Source organism: Poeciliopsis prolifica, unplaced genomic scaffold (assembly GCF_027474105.1).
Source record: "Poeciliopsis prolifica strain line A6 unplaced genomic scaffold, Auburn_PproV2 SCAFFOLD033, whole genome shotgun sequence".
Taxonomy (NCBI): Eukaryota; Metazoa; Chordata; class Actinopteri; order Cyprinodontiformes; family Poeciliidae; genus Poeciliopsis; species Poeciliopsis prolifica.
In genome coordinates, this window is record NW_026562408.1 from 5337231 (window position 1) to 5362698 (window position 25468).

The window sequence follows — 25468 nt, forward strand, 5'->3', positions numbered from 1 at the left end:
CAGCATTTTTTTTTATTTTTTTACAATTAAGTAAAATGTGTGGCAAGCTTAATATTTAGGCTTCTGAATCAACACTTTGTAGAAGGACCTTTTATTAACCTTTGATTAATGTTGCAGTATTTTTGCAGCATTGTTTAATATCTCAAAGCCTTTTCAGCATTGTTCTTTGCTTAATACCTCGAGCGAAGTTGGACTGGATGGGAAGAATGCACAAACGTAATTTTTCCATAAAGAAGTTCTACATGGGCGCTGACCTCTGTTCGTCCCTGTCTAGAAACGCCCATGACTTGAAGTAATCTCTGCTCGTCTCCACCCTCCAGCTGCTCTGCAAAGACACACCACACACACACACACCAGCAACCCAGAGCCTTGACATTAAAAAAATGCTGTGAGAGATGTCCAACGCTCAGGTTATCGATTTATGACCTAACTGTGCTTTAAACTTCTCCATGGTGTTCTCTCCGACATGCCTGATGTGTTCTTTTGGTATTCATGATTCTCCATGTTGTTTAATGTTCTCCAGGATTTCAAAGAACAGATTACATTACAGAGGTGAACTCTGTCCACTAATTGGGTGACTTCTGCAGCAATTAGTTGCACTGGATTATATTTAGGGATATTGGAGTAAAGGGGGATGGACACCTATGAATGCTGCAACTCAGTTTTTGATTTATAGAAGGATTTTTTAAAGCTTTGTATCATTTTCCTTCATATTTAAAATTATAGGCCAATTTTATGTCAAACAAAACGCAATAAATAAAAAAAAAAACAACACTGAACCTTTGGGCAGTATTGTGACAAAACGCAAACTGATGCAAAAGATCAAGAGTTATGATGCTTTTGCAAGGCATTAATCATCTAATACAGTTTATCATTTCCAGTCCTCAGGAACCACTGGCCTGCATATTTTAGATGGGTCTTTGTTCCAGGACACCTGATTCAAATGATTGCATGACCTCCTCTGCATGGCATAATGCTGCAAAACCCTGTTATTCATCCATTTACTCAGGTCAGGTGTGTAGCAGAACAGAAACCCCCAAAACATGCAGGGCAGCGGTACCTGAGGGCTGAAACTGAGAAACACTGACTAATACATAACGCTACATGAAGAAGTAAAGGAAAAAGAATTAAGCGCTCCCCAGTTTCACATCAGCGTTATGCAAAGTTTTCCAAACCATGAAAAATTATGAGTGTAATTTTAAAAAGGGGGGGAAAAAAAGAATAATCTTTGGACAAAATCTTGTCCTGCTGCGTCTGACTAAATGAGCTTTACAAAGTGTGACAGACTTAAACTTTTTGTGAAGTTTTTCTTCCTAAAACAGTAAAATACTTTTTGTTTTTCTTTTTAAAGTTGATGCTCGCATCTTGGCTGAGATTTCTATGTAGATACTTGTTGATTTTGTTTTGAAAGCAATTTTCATACTGTTTAAATATTATTAGTGATAGAGCAAAATAAGCACTGTAGTCACAGCTGCAAGCCTATTGGTTTGTGTGTCTCAGTAGGTCTGATGCGTCTCGCCAGAGCAACTGTTTATCTTTCCTGGAAGCAGAGCAGAACTAGCTTCTTCCAACTGAATGGGTTCTGTTAGTATAAAACAAACAAAATAACATCCAGAGATCAGACCACAGATTCTGAGGTTTAGGGATTTTGATCAAATCCTTCCAAGGAATTTTAAACCTTCCTTAGGGTCACTGTGGTCATTGTGAACAGTAAATTTTTGTTCAAGGCTGCTTAGCATCCTCAGATGGGGACACAGCTTTGAAATGGTTCAGACTCAAACTGTCTGAAGGGATTAAGTTAGATGGTGTTTATATTCTTAATTCTGACCTGTCTATTGAATCATGTTTGTCTTAATTACAAACTCAGTGGTAACAAATTGGCTTACCATCTGGGCATCGTTCCATCAATGGGTCAGCATGATCATACTTGCATAAATAAAACTTACATAAATTCAAATGGCAGATTTCTAGCCAGTGCTAAATGAAGGACTATTGAGGGCTTATTGTGGGGTTTTCTAAAACCAGGGACTCTTTTCATGTGATTCCTGTTTAAGAACTATTTGCAGTTAAAATTGAACTGGATTATTTTTCTACCTAACATAGATTCTTTCAACCCCAGTTTTTTTGTACCATGGAAAACCACTCATTTGCACGTTCTGTTCATTACATGCAAATGAGAGTTTATATTTACCAGATTTCATCAGGGCTAGTTTTCTGTATTCTGTGATTTACTCAGTTCCCTCTCAGCATCCCCAGGTGTATCTTGTCTGCTCATTTACTCACTTGTCTTGCATTCCAGTAAGAAAGCTCCGCAGCATAAACACTTTTTGGTTTTCTCACTCTTTGTACCTGCTGTTCCCACTCGCTGGATTCCTCATGTTCCCTTTGTGATTGTGATTTTTGCTTTGGATGGTCCCTGGACAGTTCTTTTTTTCTTTATTAATTCACTTGCTTTTGTTGCTGCTCAGTTAAAAGTGGTACCCTTGGACCTTAACATCTAGTTGTCTCTTTTTCAGATTCTTAGCATGTGTGTCACACAATAGTTCCATATCCATAATCTCGGCATTGAAGTCCTCTCTTTTATTGTTTCATGGTAAAGAGAGTTTTGAAAAACTGAAACAACATGTGAAAACCTGAGCCAAATTCATAAAAACAAAACAAAAAGTAACACATTTTTTGACAAAATATATTCACCACTTGTGTTCTTACATTTTGTAATGACACAACCACATCACAATATATTTTGTTAGGACTGCTATGCTCTAACCACTGCACACCTGTGACAGGTCTGCAAAATATGTGGTGATTCATCCATTTCTAGATGTGTCACCATCATATCACATCTAGAAATGTAAAATTCCTTTTAGCAAAATAGCTGAGTCTCTGGCAGCATGAAGAGCATGTGTGAATGAAACATTTTAGCACCTGCAGACACTTTGTTCTGCGTCTCTGATGGGGTTGTTCGCCCAGTGCACCAAAAAGACCAGGACCGTTTCTGGGATTTATATATATATAACATAGATACTCCAAGTGGCAGGCATAGTGTACAGAAACATCTGTGCAGAATATGAACTGGAAACCCTCAGATCAAAGTGGGAAACACCCCCTAAGGTGGTAGAGAACACCAGAGCTAAGATCCTGTGGGACTTCCAGATCCAGACAGACAAAATGGTAATGGCGAACCAACCAGACATTGTCGTAGTGGATAAACAACAGAGGAAAGCCGTTGTGGTAGATGTAGCAATACCAAGTGATTGCAACATCAGGAAAAAGGAGCACGAGAAACTGGAGAAATACCAGGGCCTCAGGAAAGAACTGGAGAGGGCCTGGAAGGTGAAGACCACAGTGGTGCCTGTGGTCATCGGGGCCCTCGGGGCAGTAACGCCCAAACTGGAGCAGTGGCTACAACAGATCCCAGGAACAACATCAGACATCTCAGTCCAGAAATGTGCAGTCCTTGGCACAGCCAAGATACTGCAGGACCCTCAAGCTCCCAGGCCTCTGGTAGAGGACCCGAGCTCAGAGGATAAGAACCACCCGCGGTGGGTGAGAAGGGAATTAATTTTTATATATATATATATATATATATATATATATATATATATATATATATATATATATATATATATATATATATATATATATATATATATATATATATATATATATATATATATATACACACACACACCAGGGCCTTCAGAACAAATTTTGAGAGAATGTATCCTGTTATCTACAAAAAAATAAGTCTGACATGAAAAAATAGCTTTTTTCTTTTTTGTTAAAACTATCAAATTAAAACTTAAATGGTGGTAAAAAGACATTCCTGCGAGGTGAGAGCGTCTATTGCAGTAACTCTGAATCCAGCACTTATTAAAGTCAGTTTATTTGTCCCTGCAGCTGCCAACTTTATTAAGTCAGGTGCGGGTAGCCAGAGGAGTACGCAGCCGCCGAACTAAATGTCACAGCAGGGCGCAATTTGTTTGAACAAACACGAGCTCTGTGTTTAAACGACATAGATCAGGTCAAGCCTGGTGCAGGTTGCAGTGAGATCCAGACTGTGTGTGTGGGAGAAAGAGAGAGAGGGGACGAGAGAACGCGTGTCAGCTCTGCGCTCCGGTTTTTACGGATTACAGGATGTTGCTGTCTTTACGCACAGATTCGCTGTGTCTCTGCGCAGATTCAATTTATCCCCCAAGTTACTGAGCGCTAAATGTCGGCTTCGTTGAGACGCAGCAGAATATTGTTGTTATTTTTCTTATTGGGACGGAACGGGACTTTCTGATTCGCCCATTATTGTGGCTGTTTTTTTTTTTTTTTCTTACGGTGGAGAATATATTCTTTGAATCTGACCTGGGCGTTTCACAAGAGAAACTTCGGAGGCGCAGGATGGACATACCTGTAATCTTTTTGCTCATCCACCTGACCCAGACTCAGATTAAAGGTACTTTAAAAGACTATATCTGCATGTCATGTTTTCGTATAACGTTGCTTTTTCTTCGCTGTATCTAACTTCCTTTTGTAATTTTTTTTGGCCTGTATTAATGGCAGTTTACAAACGAATCAAGGCAACTGTGTTATTACTAGGTAACAGTTAAGTAGAAATTTATTTGTAAATGTTTGTCTGGATTTCCAGTGAACCTGTTGTGGACCCTCCACACGCTACCTTGAGTGATTTCAGTGGGACAGGATCTAATTTCGTTAGTGCTTTGTCCTGCTCCCCTGCAGAGACAGCAGGTGAGAAGGTGAAATTGGCTGTCATTGTCCAGCCCTTCCAAACAAATAAGACTAGGATGAGGTTACCTTTGTATGTAATATTTGCACTCAAATTAAAAAAATAAAAATCCAATAATGTGAATATGTCATGGACAAATTTATTTATTTGGCTCTGGACTGGATCAAATGTTCAGAGGCTGTTTCTGGACACACTTCCAGAGCTTGTAAAGTAATTTAATGTAAAACTCATGCTGTTTTCATTCCCATCACCCGAGCTCATTCACATTTCCTGCAACATCCTGACTCATTCTCATCCTCAGGAGGAGAAGCTGTGCATGTGTGTACAAAATCTGACTTATTTCAGATTGCATATATGTGACACTAAAATTGTTCCATGTTGTCCTATCGCACTCATCCTTTTGTCAAGAGTGAAACTGATTGCAATGCAACAGTTTTAAATAGAAATCACGACTAACTGGTAGTGGTCAAAAAAGCATTATTTAATCACTTTAAGCAAATTACAGATCTTGCTAATACACTTCTTTTTTTAAATATATAGATGTATATTAAAATTGATCAAAATGACTGCTCCAACTTTTGCCTAGTATTAGACCAACCTGTTGCCTTCCCCTGTCTGTCCTGATTCTTTCTCTCCTTCCCTTTATTCTTTTTCTCCATCCTCACAACTGAATTACAAAGATACAGCAGAAAACCGCATGTAAAACATGGAATTTTGATTTTGAATATTGTTGAATGACAGTCACTGCATTTGATCAGATTTATCAGATACACTCAAGGTTATCACTACCAAGTTCTGTCATTTCTGTTTCACTATTTAGTTAAATGTTAAATGTCTGAATAACATAAAAAACAAACTTCTTTATTTTTGTGTTATTTTTGTGTATACAGCCGTGAACTCTGTATATTTACAAGCTTCCTCTTCAACCACTTTTAGAAGTTTTTTTCATTCCCACAACATCTTCATCTCTCTCCGTCTTCCGCCTTTCTTTCCTGCCTCTCCATCTTTCTCTCCCTGTCATCAGATGACAACTCGGTTCAAATGAAAAGTTTCGCGCGTCCTCGAAGGGGCGCGCAGTGTTGCGCCAACGTCTGCGTCAAGTAGAAAAGCCACAGTTTGCTCGGCTCCCGCGCTCTCAACTCAGAGCTCTAAAGGCGCGACTGTGGTTCAACCTTTAGTGTGTGTGTGGGAGAGCGGAGAGGAGCTTAATCAATGCTGTGCCTCTTTTATTGATTATGTCATTTACACATTCAGAGAGCTGTTAAAATGCTGACCAGAAAGAATTGCTCCGCCGTTAGCGCTTCATAAAGCGCACCCATTTGTGCGTCTGCGACTCCAGGTATGTTTTTATGAGGGAACAACATAGCATGACATAAAGATATAAACAGGTCTGTCACATTAACAAAATTTGCAAGACTATAAATTGTCCCTGTAAATTTTGTGATAAATGTTGAGACCATTTTTAAGTAATATAGAAGTTTCACGATAATGCAGTTTTGCTCCCTCAAAGACCAATAAATTTTAATTTTGGACAAAATTTTAATCTGGAAGTGGAAAATATTTTAATGTCAACTTAAAACTTAATTAAGAAAAATACACACAACTGATAGATAAAAAGAATTGGGTTTCTTTAAACAAAATTTATCTTCAAAAAACATTAATCGAATGTAAATTAGGCTCGTTTTAATTTGTATTCACCTGCATCCACCTTCTCATCAGCTAACCAGCTTCTTTGTACTTGCTGAAGAAAAACATATTTACTGCATGATGCTGCCATCACATTTGTGTTTATTTTTTGACTGGTGTGGCGTTGTCTTTTTTTAAATAAAAATATTGTACACTGCAAAATTTTTATTTTGGTTTCAATTGATCAGAACCTATGAAGTTCTCAGCTTGGCCTGTGGGGAACTTTGCACTTTTTTCTTTTCAATGCTTTTTAACAGTGACTTCTTTGCATAAAACTTGATGTGTTGAGTGCACATCTAATAGTGGTCTTGTCAACGCACTCTCCAGCTTGACCTATGGATTTCTGCAGCTCCTCTGCTACCCTGTGCTGTTTTTAATGCTTTATTTGTCCTATTTGTCAGTTTAGGTCCAAGTTTTCATAGTTTTGTATTACAGCCATGCATAGCTGTGATGTGGTACATTAGATGTTAGTAAAATTAATTGCAATAAGACAAAAAGGGAAAAGGGTAAACATTTGTGTATATTTTTTTCACATGGCCTATTTCACACTCCAGAAACACTGAACTGCTTGACCCCTTTTTAATCCCTATGTTGTGAACTTCCACATCATTGCTCAGAAAAATATAAATTGAGTCAGAATCAAAGCAAGTAATACATTTAGACATGATTCACGTTTAGCTCAAGCTTCAGATAAGTGGAATCCTTCCCTATAAAAACTGAGAACCTGTGAAGCATAGGACTCCTCACTTTTGTCCAGTTTTTTATTATGTGTCTGAGAGAAGAGACAATTTGCTTACATTTACACGATTCCAGTTAAGATGGCAGAGGACCCTGCCAGGCATAAAATTTATTGGAGAATATTTTTCATATTGTTTTTAAACTCAGTGAAAATCTTATTGTTATTGCTATTTTTTAATTAAAGAATCTTTATTATGAAGGAATTTATTTAAAGGATTCCCAATAATTTAATTTAGTCTTAAATTTGCATGAATGCTAATTTGTTAGCGTGTTTATTGCCTTCCTGCACAATTTTGCTTGATCCTCATCTCCCTTTTGTGCTCTGGCTGGAGTTTCTCACATTGAGCTCGATTTCTGTGACATAATTTCATCTCGGCTAGTCAGTCAACAGAAGGAGAAATTCTGAATGATGTCGAGTTTCTGCACTGTTTTTGAAGTGTAGGCTACCTACGGTTGTAGCTTGGCAATGAGGAAGTGAACAGACATGCAGTCCGTGTCTAAAATCAAAACGAGGAATGTAGAAGACATTTAATTGCTGACAAAGATGCTGTTTGGCTCAGCTCTTCTCTCTTCACAGTGAGGTGTGGCTGTTTATGCAACAGCTATCAACAGTGCAAACAATTTCTGCTAAACTTCATTGAACTGGTGCATTAGATACTCATGGCGGTATCTAATGTGCGGTTGTATAAAATCAGATCCAATCAATAGCCGGGGGTCCAGCCCCTCTGTATGAAGCAAAGAGTAGAGCAAATGGCATTTACGTGGAATTCAAGTTTGTCTTCATTTAATTGGTTCATCAGTAAGTTACTGACATTGAATATTTTGCAATGTTTGATCTCCAGTCAAAGTTTGGCATGAGACCCCAAAATGCAGGGCAGACACAGCAGAGCGCAGATGCTTCATGTGCTCAAGGTTCTGTGTCAGAGAGGCTCCATGTCAAATGTAATCATGTCTGAATTGGACAAGTAGACTTAATAATATCTATTATTGTCTTAGTGTAGGTGGAGGCTGTGCCTAGCAGGGTCAGTAATTTAAATATTTCCAATGTGTAAGTGAAACAACTTTATACTGGGAATAATACACAAATAAGAAACAGAACATGACTTTCCTGATAGACACAATAATTTGCTGTGGTTTGCCAGCAGCAAGCCAACTGTTGACAGACCAACTCCTGTTTTGGAAAGGAAAATAAACAGCAGAGACAAAGTAAACTCAATGACAGTAAAAACAGCTAATTGTTTTCAATGTTTTTCTCAGCAGCTTAAATGAGCTTATTAAAGTCAAACATTACCTTAAAAATAATAGTAAAAAAGAAATCATCCTTTCTATGTGTCCTGTAATCATTTTCTCATCAAATCCACAAGGGGCAAATTTACAAATCATTTAAGTTTATTCAGGAAGTGTTTGTGTAATTTTGTTTCCAGTTCATGCTGATCTGCTCAGCTTCATTTAACTTGTTTGCTTATGTCCTGCTGCTCTTCTATGACAGTTTCAGTGTTCCTGCAGTTTTAATGTTCCCGTATATATAGAGAAACACTTTCACTTTATGTAAAATATTTAAATTAGATCTCATCTGTCTCTATCTACCTGTTTCTTTGCTGTGGATGCTCTGGAAATTTATCCACTATAAGGACTATTCTTGTCCATAATACAGATTACGTTCCATTTCGCTAATTATAATAAAAAAAGAAATCTGCCACATGACAAGTCTGAAGCGATTAGTCTAAAGTGTTGCCTGGCAGGAGCAGATGCACGAAGGAAGAGATTCTTCATGTGTAAAAGTCTGCTTGAACACCTAAAAAGAAAAGTACTTTCAATGACTTCCTATAAAAGTTATTTATATATTTTTAATTGCGTTCTGTTTTCTGTCTGTTCTTCCATGTTTTGTTTAAATTCCTATAAAATTTATAGGGTTGGGCAGAAAAGGACTGAGTGATTTCATTGGATTAGCCCAATCTCCTTTATGAAAATCTACCAATAGGTCAAATTGGTCAATAAAAATTATGTACAATACACTTTTTGATTAAATTATGTTATGACAGCCTTTGGCCAGACTATAAATGTGCATTGACCTACCAAGCGTTGCTGGGTATGCCAGAAGGTCAGTCCATTTCTGAATTCAACACACTGCAGCAAGCAGATAGCGAGATGCATTGAGAACTTGTTCAGGTCAGAGATAATGCTCTAATTGAATTTTTTTTTCTTTGATTTAACAAAAATATGTGCATCAAAGGGTCGGTTGTGTGAATTGTAATTTGTCAAAATAAGAGATGACCTTCAGACATTTCTGTCACCATTATAAAGGGGCAATACCATGTAAAATCAACTTTTTTGAGCTTTACAACATGCTTTGTCATCTCATTAAAAACATACCTAGAGTGTTGCCTTGAAATCCTTCAATCTTCCTAGCAACCATGAAGCTGTGCAAAATGCCTGGGTGGATCTAGCTCCGCCTTCAAGGCACAGCTCCTCCTCAGAGACACAATTTCTACGTTTTCAAATTTCGTCTTCAAGGAGCAGCCAATTTCCATGACTCCACTCCTTCAGACTATCCAGCAGCAATTTGCAAACACCTGCTGAGCTCATTGTATGAGCTACTACTCAGTGCAGCGCTGGTAAAACATTGAAATCAGGAAGTAAAATTTCTTTTAAGTCATATGTTAAATATTTAGATAGCAACTGAAGGTGACATAGATATTATAAAATGGCTCTACACGCCTATAAAAAACACAAAATATTGCCCCTTTAAAAAGACGGTCAAGGATAGAAAATATGTGTTTAACAACATGTAAAACTCAAAAAGAATATGAAGACCAATCTATAATGACTCAGAAATCTGCAAAGGTTCAAATACTATTCCATGGTTTTTATGTGAGCCAAAAAGCTCACCTGAAATCCTCCAGCAGCTTAACCATTTTCTTGCTTGTACAACTTATGTTAATCAAGAAATGTACTTGTGTGACAGCATAAATTCATGCTCTTGACAAACAGCTTTGATTATTATTTAAATGAGCTGATTGCATGTTTTTGTGGACGGTGTTAAAACCTCAATCACAGAACTAAAATTTTGTACAGGAGCTATTTATCAGAATGAAATATGCTAATTTGAAATTCTTCATAAATTTTCTTCATTATTCATTGGTGCCATGAGTAATGTTTTTTTTATACTGGATGCATAAATATGCAGATTGCATAGATGCACACAGGTATTTGTATGCAGGTATATAGACAATCTGTAAAGCTTTTCTCTTCAGTCAGTTTTGATTATTGTCATATTGTTGATTTCCTCCATCTCCTAACAGCTTTGCCTTTCATTGGGTTGTGCCCAGATGAATGAAACCTTTTATGATTTATTCCTCTTTGTCTGCTTAGTGTGATGCCTGTTGCTGACATTACTCATGAAGATGAGTACATTTCCCAATGTGTCCACTTTGAATTTTAAGAGTGCCTCTTTGTTGACAGTCAAACAAATTTTCTGCACTTTTCATTTCTATTTTTTTCTATCAGATCTTGAGAGGAGACTGTATTACAGCATAAAAGATACATAACCTATTAAATCCACTAAGGAAGAGTGATTTTTGGCCCTCACATCAGGCAAAGTTAATTAGCGGGCACCTTATCCCACAAAATGTTGCTACATAAATGGATCATTTATTGTATCTTTTTGCTCTGAAGAAATTTGGGAGGGGATCTTTCATCTTCAGATATTTGTAGAGTCCAAACTTACACGGAAAAAGATTAAAGTAAAATTTTAAATGATGACAGATGGTCTCTGATAAGACTAAAAGACGGGAAGAACAAGGGCAGACATGTAACTTCTCAGGAACTTTGTCTGTGATGCATCATCACATCATCATCTGCTTTGACTGGTCAAGAACAGCTTTCTGAACTGCCACAAAAATGTGTGGCGTTTTTTCTGGATGGAGTAAAATCTTTACTTGGAAGATATGGGGAACAGTCAATTCAGAGACATTTTTACCCTCAGTGCCACTAAATACAATTTGGAGAGAGAAGTTGTTATAAAGTTTTATGAACCCCTTACTATAACTGTTAAGCTTTTTAGGGATTAAATTAAATGAGCATGATTTAGAACCCAATTTTAGGTTTCAGATTAAATAAAAACTTTTACAAGAAGATGACACACTTTCCTTTAATTCAGTGCTCATTATTTTCAGAAACTGGAGGAAAAAAACAATCAGTTTTGCAGCTTATTGACAGAAAGAAAGACCTAAATAAGTAAAAAAGAACTAGTAGTCTTGTAAAATTCTGCTATGGAAATTCTGGTGAAATATAACAAGAGAGAACACTGACAAATTGCTTAGGAACAGATGTTTTATTTCCTTCATACTAAAAAAACACAACTAAGAGCAAATTATGAAGAACCACTGTGGAGAGCCTTGAGAGCAACAGGTGGCTCCAGAACATTGTAAAATGACTTTATTTATTTTTTTACCACAGCCAGGATGCCAGCTCAGTGCCATGTCACCGCAATACTTTAAGCAAAACTCTCCGAACTTCTGCAGAGGATCACAGTGCAAAGGAATATTTTCTATGCACAAATCTTGATTCTTGTCTCATCATCACTTTAAAGAAGTCTTTCTAACCATCCCCCATTCTTTGAAGGCTTTTTGAAACAGCATGTTTTGTTTGTGAGTGCCTCACAATCTGACCTCCAATGCAGCATTGCAAACCGTTATTGGCAGGATTTATTTACACCTACTGGAAATATCTGAAGAAGAAATAACATCTAAATGTTGAGTAAGTGACAGTTTATGAATTTACTAGGAAATTGCTAATTTATGCAGGGCTTTAAATGACTCAAAGTGTTTACCATTGTGGACAGCTTTTCAAAAGTTGTCAATTGGTCAATCCAATCATCTTTACCAGACTTTAGATATGTCATCCCATAGATTACCAGGTTTTGATTGTGCAATGCAAGTGAAGTAAAAAAATAAATCCGCTTGACTTACAGTCAGCCAGAAACGCAAAGACCTTGTGAATATCTTCTGAGTGCTTTAACAGCAGGGGTTGTGAACTCCCATCTTTGAGAAGTGGAGTCCTGCAAGTTTTTATTTCAGTCAGATGATTGAATTACCTCCTCAACATGCAGTGAGGTTCTACATACTCTAGCTAATGGCTTAATGATTTCATGCAGGTGAGACGAAGCAAAAACTAGTTGTCTGTCCACTAAATTGGACATCATCGTTGGATATTTATTTCTGAAAATGTTTATAATTACCGTGATTTCATTCTGAAGTGTTCTTATGTTTGATTGGTACTAGATTAAAATAATTGAATTTTTTTAATTGTATGTTGAATTACTTTATAGTGGAAATATATAGGACACACAATCTCTTACAATTGCAAATTATTCCAACCAACAGTGGTGATAAAATGGGTCACTCTGAGGATCGCTTTTCAATTTTATAGGGTTTTATAGGGTTTTATAGGGTTGTGCTTCGAAGGTCAGAAGTGACATCAATGTTTTTCTGAGTTTAGATATTTCTAATGGGGCCATTGACTTTAAATTTACCACCGGATGTTGGCAATAACCTTAGCAACCCTCATATAGAAAGAAATGAAAGAATATTACTCCACCGCTGTTACAGGTTAAGACTGAACTGACATATGGACAATTTATAGAAGATAATTACAGAATTTTATTAAATACCTTGAGTAAAACCCTTTTTTGTAAAAAAACATCTTGAAGATATGTCTTGTGCAAAAAAAGAAGTTATGTACATTGCTTATTTATTAACCTTTATATATATATATATATATATATATATATATATATATATATATATATATATATATATATATATATATATATATATATATATATATATATATATATATATATATATATATTAAATTATTAATTTATTTATTTATTTTTATAACTAGTTCACTTTATTGCACAGCAAGTAGACAGGAAACAGGGAGGAGAGATGCAGAGAAGACGAGCAGCAAATGGCCCAAAACTGGGAATCGAGCCCAGTACAACCGCGTTGAAGACTGCTGCCTCTGCACTTGGTCTGCATGCTCTGACAATTGAACCACCCGTGGCATGATATTGCAGATGCGACGTGCAAAACCATGTTTCCTCCTAACATGGTGTGTGCAGTAACATCCAAAGAGTTTAGCTTTGTCCTGACTGAACAAGTTTCTCCCAGAACTTTCCCGACTTGTTCAAGTATTCTCCAGCAAACATTTGCAAAGCTCCAACTTGATTTTTCTTCACTGGTGAAGACCTTATTGGTTACATGTGAGAAACTGTCCCCACTTTTTCCATGTCTTCCTGGATTCCTCTCCTGTTGCTCTGGGACAACTCGTAACTTTTAATTACTCTTTTGACTCTTCAGACAGAAATCTCATGAGTGGATTCTGGAATTGACTGCTTTGTGGTCAAAATATATTCTTTCTGCTTCCAGAGTTAAGCTCCAACAGCACTTGCTGAACTATTGTGAGAATTGTAAATAAATATCCCACATAAATACCCATTATATTTTTAAGGATTGTGAGTTGATCAGTTCCTGCATTGTTGCTACAGTGGGAAGTAAGCAGGATCTGAACTTTGCACTCTGCACTACTGCAGCCCGTAAGAGCAATATGCCTGTAACCCAAGATAACCGATAAGCTTTGTAACTAGGGACTACCCTAAGAAAATAAAAAGAGAGGGTGAGGCAGAGCGTGCTTCAGAATGGGTAGGAAATTGTAACTGAAGCAAGTTCCTTTCCTTTCTCCTTGCAAGAAATCCTAAAAAAAAACTCACTTGTCTCTTTCTTCTTTTCTTCTGTGTGAGAATATTTAAGTAAATGAACCAGACAACTATTCATAAAATTAGAAAGGCACCTGCAACAATTTCCATTAGTATGTGTTTGTAACACTTTGGTAATGAGAAGCATTTTAATAGGCCATCTGTTAAAATTAAACCAGCTGATCTACATTTGGACATGGCAGCAGGGATGCTTTCCCAGCGCTTGGTTTTTTGACTTTCTGTCCCTGCGTGTGTCTCTCAGAATTTTTTCTACCTATGACTTCATTTGTGGACTAATTTACCTTGATTTCTTCGCATGTGTGGATTACGTGTTGCCACATCTGTTATTGCTTTTATGTCAATGGCCCCATTAGAAATATTTAAGCTTAGAAAAATGTTGATCTGTTCAAGACTTTGCAATAATAACACTGACAAATGACTTTGGAACAAAATAGGCAAGGAAAAGGGTAAGTAATTCAGAACAACTTCTACTCAGGGGAGGCTGAGAAGACGGTTCAACAATTTCAGTCAGACATTTAAGCAGGGACTCATCCAAAACTTGCAGGTCAGGGGCCCCTAGGGACCAGAATACCTTTGAGGCTTCAGGCAGTAGTCATCACTCATTGAGCCCTGGTTCCAATTCAATGAGATTCTACAAACCCAAAGAGAGACGGTGGAAGTAAAATAACCTATAAAAATTAAGAAGGCAGCTAATAATGACAGGGGGTTGATATGTACACAACTAAAACATCCATTTCCTCCACATTTCTTCTAGCTGCTGCAGCCTGAATGCTGAGTTTGGACAGGAGTCTTTTGTCAGAAAGTCATGTGCTTGGATGAGTCTGGATTGCGTCCTGAAAAAGTTTCTTGTTTTGGAAATAAGATACCTGCCTTTTACCTGTTTATCAACTTTAAATTTAGCTTGTTGCCATGTCTGTTCTTGCTTTTTTTATATTCTTTTTATTCTAACCTTCTTGTTGGTGTGATATTAACTTTAGAATAAACAATAGGGAGGCAGTAAAAGTGTATTATTGTTGGTTTTTATCAGGACTGAAAGTATATTTTTTATATCCTTTTCTCTTGATGAAGCAATTTTCTACTCACTTTATTGTATATCTTACCAGTGTGTTTCATATGCAATATAGCTTACCTCATTTAACTAGGCACAGATGTCATATTTATATACAAATGGTCTTCATAAAAATAAAAATGGTTTGGAAGATTATCATTTAAAGAATTTATGCATATCTTTGACGTTTCAGATCATTATGTTGTAGATTTACTTTCCGCTCAAACATTCACATGATTTGCTGTTCTCACCAGACTAAAGAGAGTTAAAAAAATCAAGCAGGGTTCGGCTGTTATTGTAGAAGCGTTTCCAAAAATCCAGCGTGAATTCCTTACGCTGTGCCAAGCAGCAGACCCAGACACCTTCATATCAAAGTGTTTAACAACTCAGAGAGTCAGATTTTTCCTTTGGGTGCTTGTGAAGGCCAGAAACTGTAGTAATGCATGATTGATGCTCACCTATAAACTCTACCTAAATTTGGCAGCATGGCTGTTTTCTTTGTTCCATCGCCACACTGACAGAACCTTTGGATTTGATTTGCTGAAAGCTCAGGTTGACTCCAGCCCTGCTGTGCCCTAAAAGAAGCACAAAGCAGACTTACAAAATTGATAAATTGGGCAGGGTTATTTATGGCAGTTCAGATATGACACGATGGCAAAGGCTTTATTTGTTTGTTTTTTTTTGTCACCTTTGCAAGTTTGTTGTAAATATTAAGATTTCTGAGAAAAGCTTTCAAAATGTTTCTTTTACGATGTCTTGTTTTGAATGGTAATGGAACGTTTGAAAATACTGTATTGGTAAATAAGTTAACATGTTTTTATTTCACGTGAAAGGCTTGTTTGGTTGGTGTTTGAATCATGGCTTGTTTCCTCCAAATTGCCACTAGAAATATGAGCAGAAATATATTTACTAAGTGGATGCATGCAAAGAGACACCACTGTTCACACTTTAGAAATTTTAATACCTCAATTATGCTGTTTACATGAGTTGTGTACCAGGTCCCCCATTCAAATTCTCATTTATACATCTCGTGGTTTAGTTTGATAAATAATTCATCTGCACATTGCATCCATCAACACTAATTACACTCTGTGCCACATCCAAAATATTCATTAGAGCCAAATCCTTCAAACTTGGGGCTAAAATCTTATTCAGATTTTTTCATTGATTTATTACAGAGAAAGTAGTGCTCTAGAGAAATATTATCCTCTGTTCTTCAAGTTTTTGGATTGAAAACTTGAAGTCACAGCCAAAAAGCTCTGGATTAGTTTGTGTCGGATGTGTTAATTTAAAGCGGAACTGGATAGCAACAATAAAAATGTTCCATTACATTCATTTTTGTTGTGCCAAACCTAAACACAAATCACTTCGCGGCATATTTAAATAGGAGGAATTAAGAATTAGATCCAGTTATCTTCAATTCTTACATTTTAAACTTAATCCAATTGTTATGTTCATAAATTACACTCTCATTAAGCCCACTAATAAGAATTCAATTTAATTAAAAAGCAGTTCAAACGACTTGTTTAAATTGCAGTCTTTTGAAATTCCCTCTCTCCCTGTCTTTCTCAATATTCATTCATCATCATAATATTGAATGTTATTTTAATAAAATAAAGCTTTATTAGTGGTTAGTAGCACTGCCAAGTGCATCAGGGGCAGTAATGATTATTATTCTTTTTTGTGGTGAATTATCCTTTTTGTCCCCCCAGATGCAAATTAAATACAAGTTACCGCTGAGCAAGGAGAAAGAAGAAGGGAAAAACTACTTTGTCTTATGCAAAACAATCATAAAATGCCAACAGGGGAGCCCAGAAAAGTTCACAGATGAGTTGTCTTGGACATTTCAGCCTCATTAAGAGGAGCCAATGATGCACTAGTGTGCAATGTAGAGTTGGAACGGACCAGTGCTCAGCTGCTCATCCTGTCTTGACTCTAATTTGGACAACACAACTAAATGAAAAAAAAAAAAAAAAAAAAAAAAAGCAACTTAACTAATACAAAGAGCAAACATGTTTCATTTTGTTTGTGTAGGGTAGCAAAAAGTGGCCGCAAGCTAATATCCCTATATGGCCACGGCCACTGAGGGAGATCTAAAAAAAAATAAATAACCATAAAGGTCTGCTTCTTTAACAGAACATGATTAATACACAATCATGTTCTGTTGAAGAGAAATTAAAACTATTGTGTTAGGCTAATTTATTTGAGCCTAAAATAAATATTCCTAAAGGACTATCACAGGTCACCTGCAGTATATTTTACAGGTTGCATTGTGAAGGTATTTTTATACATATTTAAACCCTTGGGTCATCCGGTTGTAAAACGTTATGGCAAAAATAGCATAACTTTTCAAATAAAACCTTGATCTTTAATGCCAACTGTGAAACTTTAAGATTATTGATTTTAGTTTTGCTAATAACAAATAGAAAGTCACATTTTATTTTTTAAATAAGCTTCAGTCAGATTAGCTCGTGTTTGATTTATATAAGATGTAACCAGCCTAAAAACTGAAGCATCTAGTTGATTTTTTTAAAGGGGTGCTTTGTATTTTCCTGGTACATACTATCATTTTGGAGAAGCATTACTGATTTTAGCCTTGCATGTATAAAAAATATCAGTTTTTTTAGATTGAAGGCATTCATTCATGCCATTTACAATTGTTATTTGGAGCATTGTAGTTCAAATAAAAAGCTCAATTGAAGCACAGTTCCAGGAGAGACTTGCTCTGTGGGAATGATGGAAATTTTGGCTCCTTTCAGAGAGTCAGCTCTTGTACCTTCGCTCCCAAAAAACCAGACACACATTTAAATGACACCAGTGATCAGAGTCTTTCTGACTTTCTGTAACATCCCAGTGTTGATTTGAAATGCCTGCGTAGAATGCACAGTTGCAGGGTTTATTCTACACATATGAGGGCGGATGACAACAAAAACAATGACGGACGGCGTTGTGATTCATTGTGCTTCTTAGCCTGTTTAGTTTAATGCAATCCCTGATGAGGAATATGTCACATGAGACAGGTTACTGTTTACAAAGGTGGAAGCTAAGGCCTGGCATGACGACGACAGCTGACTGGAGGTGTCTTGGTGGTGCTGTCTAAATATAGACATTTTCCCCAATTGACATCCAAAAACACCAGCAGTTTCCAGACAGCGGTCTCCTTTAAAGGTAGCCTTAAGCTCCAAGGAGGAGTTCGTAAGTGTCTAGGCATCCCAAATGGTTGCCTCAGGAGATTTAAGGATTCCTCAGACATGCAAGAATGAGTCAAATCAACATTTTGTTTTTGTTTTTGATGAGGGAATTACATAACATGATGTAAAACTTCAAAATGTTGATTTTGCATAATACCACCCCTTTATTATTACATACACACCATGCTGTCAAAAGTATTTGGTTGTCCGGCTTCATGTGAGCTTGCATGACAACTACATGGAATAGTAATAACAACTTCACAGAATTTTTTAAGTCTTTGTATTTATGGGACCACAATTCCTTCTTGCCTGACTCATAGTCTCTGCTCCATTTTAAGGTCAAATGGAAGCATTTAACCTTAAAATAGCCATCAGAGTGATGTCATTTCTCTGTTGGCTAGTTAAGATCTTACTCATCATACTTGCTCATCCATGTCACTGCTATTGCTTTGTGAATTGGTGTGCACTTGTATGAGGACGGATTTCCAAATTCCACAGCTATCGACTATTCTTGAGTTAATCTGAAGGCCCAAATAATTTTTACAGTTTGTATGTGTTGACTCTGCAGAAAGGTGGGGACCTCTGCAGACCATGACAGCAAAACTTTGCTCTGTGATTTTTACTTGGCTAAGCACCTAATCAATTCCACTTTCTCCTAGCTATGCACAGTGAAATATTTTGTTACAGGATATACAATTTGATACAGTGGAATTCGCTGAGTTATCTATTCTTCTTTTACATGCCTTAGTGTTGGATTATTTAAATCTCTTCATGAAAGTGTTTGGAAAACCTGAAATCAGTGTTATGGTTGAGCAAATTAAAAAGGGAGACAAAATTAACTAGCAAAATGCACACATCGCACAAGATGGTGACTATATACTGCAGCTAATTGCTACCTCATTAGATTTTTGAAGCGCAAAAGAAAATCAATAAAAAATAATTAAAGCAAATCTTAAAGTTTGAAAATAGGATGGTTGCCAATGAAAAACAAAATATAGCCTTTGGGAAAGCTTGAGGTGCAGTTTTAAGCGCAAAGCTATTAATTTCACACATTGATGACAAATTTAAGATTTTAAGAACATAAAAAACTGTCATTTGCAGATGTAAATGTTTGTGCTTTCAGTGAGAATCTGCAACAACAATAAATGCAGGCCTGGGTCAAAATAGTTAAGTTGCTCTTTGACAAATTTTCCTGGTTTTATGTCTTGCAGCCCTGGTGGCAAGCACTTCGGAGAAAGAGGCGAGATGCCCCCTTGGCCAGTTTCCATGTGGCAACATGAGTCAATGCCTCCCTCAAGCTTTGCAGTGTAACGGACACAAAGACTGTCCCAATGGAGCGGATGAATGGCGCTGTGGTAAGTACAATGCTCAGCTACATGGAGGGAGGGGTAGAGGTAGCCGATATTAAAAAACTAATTAAAAGTCTTCTGCAGCTCTGATTCACATTTTCGTGACATTGCTCACTGCCTGACCAGAATCACTGATTCTTAAAAGGTTGTAGCGAGTGTGATAATTTCCATCAGGGGGCACATCTGATTTTCTTGGGTTTTGGAGCCGAGGTTCCCTCTGCATATGTATGAACATATTGAATTTATCACTTCTTGGGCAGCTGCTGGCAGGGGGTGTTAATGTATCAGCAGCCAGCAGAATGTGATTGATTGGTAGATCTTTCTCCATTGGATGGCATAAGTCTTTATAAATACAGGTCTGGGTAAAGCCATCCCTAATAATTAAAATATTGATTTATGATGAATATCTAATAAAACTGTATTTTGAAAAAACTTGACTCAGGAGACTATTTTCATGAAATATATTGACAAACTGTGATATGTTGTATTACTGCAGATTTGTCTCTGAAGCTCCTGCAGCTTCTTCCCCTCTGTGTCAAAACTGAAGAAAAGACACTGAATCAGTGCTTGCATATGTCTGCAGGGTTAAAAATAAGATGTTTTTTAAAACAAAAAACTAAAAAAATAAGGCGAGTTGTGGAGTTATTTTGATGCCAAGGCTGTAGGAAGCCACATATAGAGTATCTGCAACATAATATTTTCAGACGTAATACATTTTATTAATTTCTTTGACACTAGTAGTAAAGCTGCTAGCAGTGTTTCCTTACAAGATATGAATTCCACTTGGTGGGAATAATATATATATATATATATATATATATATATATATATATATATATATATATATATATATATATATATATATATATATATATATATATCTGCATGTCCTGCAAATTGTTTTCCCAATGAGAGCTGAAATCTTGCTCAGTTTCTTCTCACTGCTTAGTCTCAGAAAGACTTTCTCCTTTAAAGATTTGCTCACAAATCTTTAAAATATGAACAGTCAAAATGACTTCAGAGTTTGTTTTATTTTGTACACCATAGTGCTATGTTTGTGGGGGGAAACAGCCTACGCATAATGATGAACATATTTTGCTCTTTTGCAAGTTGCAAAATTATTCAAACTTACTTTCCAGTGAACAAAAAAACCTTCCACAATATCAATTCACAATGATAAGGCCAAAACTAAAATGTTGTGGAGATACTCCATACACACTTTCTGCTTTCTGCTTCCACAAGATTTAAAAAGGCAGTATAATGTTTTTTTTTCAGACAGTGTGATTTTATAGCACAATCAAGTGACTGAAAAGAAATTTGACTTTGCAATTTAGTGCCTTGAAATTGGGACTCTGTCTTTTTAAGAAGCAGCTCTTTCTGACGCTCCGCCTTCAGCATGTCATCACAACATTCCTCTTTTAACTCAACATTTTACTAAGAATTTGCTCACATAATGAGCTCAGCATATGTGCAATTCCACCAGGTGTTTGCTTATAGCTGATGCTGTTAGTCTAAAGAAGTGGTGTGCAGGAGTCCCAAGGGACGGATGCTCTGTGAGGCAGAAACTCAGCTTGGAAACTGCAACTACCTTGTAGGCGCTTTGTGGGAAAGGAAGCTCCTGGTGTGACCAAGCGTTTTTGCAAACAGAATGGTTGTTAAAGGAGACTAAAGTATTTCTCAAACATTCATTAAAGAATCAAAGCAAAACTTCAGGTATGTTTTTGATGGGGAATGCAACAGTATAACATGATGGAAAGCTAACAAAAAGTAATTTCTACATAATATTACCTCTTTAAGAAGCATTAAAAATTATCATAAACTGATCACCCTCAACGGGATCGGCTCTGTTAAGAGGAGACAGTTTCAGCAGTGGCCCAGTTAAACTCTGCAGTCTAGACCTCAAACTGAAATGCCGTGCAGGAACTTTAGTAGAGCGGTGCAAATGTCAATGAACTGATCAGTGATTTGAGTTGAGTCCATAGCCTGATTTATTGAATCAGAAAATGTTCATGAGTTATTGTTGTGGAAGGTGGATTTATGATGATCTATAAGTGTTGGATCACATGCTGTGCTCAGTTTGTTCACAGTCCTTTTCCATACTGAGTTCATATTTGAGCAATAAATAATAGTGTGGAATCTGTTGTGTGTTTTTGTACATTAGGGTTAGACTTAGATAAAATTGTAATTGTTTTAAAACATCCTTACTCTGAATCAGATTTGTTGTTTAGCTTTTAAGGTGTAACCTTCCATTCATTACCTGATAGAATTATAATTAGACTTTTCTTGTTCATAAGGCTGCAGTCAGTGAGTGCAAATATTTAAATGGGCCAAAATTAAATATGTAATATTTTCATTTTGACTGTACAATCCCACTTGTTAGATTTCTGAACTTGTAGAGGTCAATTGACCTCAATGATGCAGCTTATCCTGGCATCACCAGCCTCCATCCTCCTGCTTTTTTAACTCCATTTAGTCAATGAGTCAGTGTATGAATGAATGTAAAATTAGACCTGTTGAGACTGTTACCAAATTAACCTTGAGCCCAGTTGGAAATTGTCCTCCTGCTCAGCTACTGTCTGCTGCCAGGCTTTCATCAGTGACAGGCAGCTGCCACCTTGGTGCCCTGCAGGGCAAATGACCAGAACCTAAACTTCAATCAAATCAAATTGTGTATTATTTACATAGCTTTCCTGCTTTATGCAAAGTCTATTCTTCATTAATTGCTAGTTTAGTAATGTTATTGCTAGAATTATAGCTGGAGGTTGTAACATTTCAAGGAGACTAATGGCCTTCGAAAACAAACCCAGCAATGTCTGTGGGTAGCCAAACCGAACAGTTTATTTTGACAATCAGTGAAAGAGAATGTTGTTTTATTTTCAAAAACAGGTCCAGTTCCAAGCTGCTAAAATAAATATTTAACCCCCATTCTCCAATAAATGGTGGATATTCTCCAGATGATGGGTATTTTAGATCCAGTGGACTTGACAAGGTGTCCCTTTAATGAGAAACTCTTCTGGAAAGAGTTATAGCTACTCTGGTTGCCATACCTGTGCCAGGCACATGGGTATGGTTTCTGCTCGAAGGTCCTGTTTCATAACAGCCTTGGGAACAAGCTACAAATAAATCTGTCAAAGCACAAAGTCAAATTCATTTACAGCCCCATTTATGATATTTACTCTCATAACATTATGCCATTAGTGGTCTTTGAGCAGCAGGTCTATAAACATTGGAAAAATCTGAGTTTGAGGCGTCAAACCCAGACAAACTGGCCCCCTCCAGTTACGGATTAAAAGTTTGCTCTTTGGAAAGTTGCTAAGCCCGTCACTGACAACATCAAAGCATCATAGTCACTTAGTGCTAGGCCTTGCATGCTGTTATTTATGAAGCATGCCAGCAGAGTCATTTGGGCCAGAGTATTTTAATGTCATCAATGACGGCCATTGTTGCACTTTGCAGATCCAATTATAACAAAGCAGTTCACGGCTCATGCTGTGATAACTTTATCAACTGGGTAAAGATAACTGTTACATAATTTTGCTCAAATTTGCTTTCATTTCTACTCTTTGATCTGTTAAAATCTTCATGGTGGGTTTTTACATCTGGTTGCATCTGGTTGCCCCATAAAGTAAAGTCAGACTCAAGACGATTGAGTATATCAAAATATAATGAATTTGTAATTGGAGAACAGTACTTGAGAGTGTAACTCCTGTTTTAAAACCTTTGAGTTTTTATTTTTGAAAGAGGGAGGAAAAACATTCACTTTGTGCACTTATGGCTAACTAAGTAACTGAGTTAGAGAAGAGGCGGTTGGTCATTAGGACAGAAGCACAAGTAGTCAAGGTTTAAAAAGGATTAAAAAAGGAAACACAGTCTGTTCCAAAAACAAACTGTCCCTGCTCATGTCTAGACACAGAAATGTTCCTCTTTGACATTATCCTCAAGTCCCGACTCTTTAATCTATTACACAATGAGTCCACAGTCTCTGCTTTTGTAGTATTTACATTTTTAGCATGGATTTCATTTTAAACCTATCAGAGGAGCATTTAAAAGGACAAATATGAGGTCATGTTTCTATTTTTGTTTCTAAGCTATTTAACTATTAGTTTAAAAAATTTGCAACAGTGACACCAAACAAAATGAAAGATCTATTTGTTTTAAATCCTGTATTACAGGATGTGGGGGGAAATTAACGGCTTACAATGACATGTGAGATCTCATATTGTTCTGTTAGCTTAGACAAACAAGTAATTAATTTAGATTTAAAAAATTATCACATCCAGACTTTTTTAGTCATAAAAAAATAGATATCTAAGTGTCAAAATATAATAAAATAATACAAAAAAACCATATTTGTCTTTACGTTTGACAAATTACACTCATTACACTCAATCAGCAGGCAAGCCTTTCTCATAATTACAGACCAGCTGTTTGTAGCTCTGTAGTGACATTTATATCTTTTATATTTGTTGACCAGCCTTTAGAGTCAGACCTCATTGTCATCAACTTAATCTTTTGTTTCAAAAGATTCAAATTGAGACTCTGACTGGTTCACTGTGAAAATTTCCCAAATGGTAAACAAATCCAAAACTAAGGTCTGTGGCAAAACAGTATTAACAAGGGTTTTGACAAAGACTGAAAAGAAAGAAAGGAGTTCATGAGTACAGGAAGGAATTGTCACTTGAACAAGAGCTAAGTCAGTTAAGCGAATGGAAATGATTTTAATCTAATCAACAATGGATTGCCAATTGATTTATTGTTTGCATCGTTATTCAAAACTCTCAATAGCCATAAGAATCAGGCGGATGTGTTTAATCCTCAACCTTCTTATCCGAAGGAGGAATTTGAATTTGAGAATTTGAATCCTCAATGTTTTCAGCGATAGTAATAGAACAGCAACGTGAGGTTATAGGGCAACCTTGACTCCTTTGGCTTTAACTCAGTGTTCTCATTGTGGTGTTATGTGCAAGGGTCATAGTTCAGGGGGCAAAATTGACATCGTAAAGTTTGTTTAATTGGAGATCCAAAGATTTCTCAAACATGTATGAAACAATCAAAGCAACACTCAAGGTATAGATTTTACACAATACCCCCATTTAATAAGGGCACCCTAAATGTCTATGTCTCTTTGTGATTGAATTGCGAATGATATGTGATACATGTCAGATGAGAGATGACACAGTAATGGAGAGCTTAAAATTTAATAACAGTGAGGCTACCAAGGAGGAAATGATGTGCAAGGGAAAACATCATGGCTTAAATGCTTCCAAACCAAATGGGATTTCAAAAAAGAAGTGAAAAATGATTTTTAAACATTGCCTCTGAATCTCAATAATGTTTAAATCTGGACTTTTACATGTGAAAATCCTCTGTTCCAAATCCTCTAACAGCATCTCTGGCTTTCTGTGTAGCAACACTTTTCTCAACACCAAATCTCTATCCTGGGCTCAAGACTTTTACAGCTTGTAACATTTTATTTTTTTATTTGGATTGCCCTGGGTTCAGTTCCTTTCTCCCATCAATCCTTACCAGTTCCAGGACCTTCTAAGGGAAAGCATACCACAAGCCTGATGCTGCGAAGAACATGTTACATCATGGGAATAGCATCTTTAATGCCTTGTGCAGTCTTACACATATAGGGATTTGCAGGTAGCTCAAAAGTTTTACTTGAATTTCATTTGACCAGCACACTTTCTTCTACATGTTTCCCTGCATGCCTTGTAGCAGACTACAAATTACTTTCATCTTTACATTGCAATATTCTGTAAAGGCCTAATGCTTTGGATCTCTGCAGCTCCTCCAGAGTCACTAGGAAAATCTTGGATGCTCCTTTGATTAATGCCCAGGTTTTGAAGTTTAAACAGGTTTCCATGCCTTGGGAGGTTTGCAGTTACGCCACACTGCTGTCAACTTTAGATGATGGATTGAACAGTGCTCCGTTTG

General features: G+C 36.7%; 1 protein-coding gene across 1 annotated transcript in view; it reads left to right on the forward strand.

The window, feature by feature from the left end:
• The first annotated feature begins 4175 nt into the window (after window positions 1-4175).
• The window catches only part of rxfp2a (relaxin family peptide receptor 2a), an 80877-nt gene continuing 59584 nt past the window's right edge, over window positions 4176-25468 (forward strand). The window contains 2 exon segments of the mRNA XM_055051431.1: window positions 4176-4444; window positions 19391-19534. Coding sequence (XP_054907406.1) covers window positions 4390-4444; window positions 19391-19534 — 199 coding nt within the window. The 5' untranslated portion in view covers window positions 4176-4389.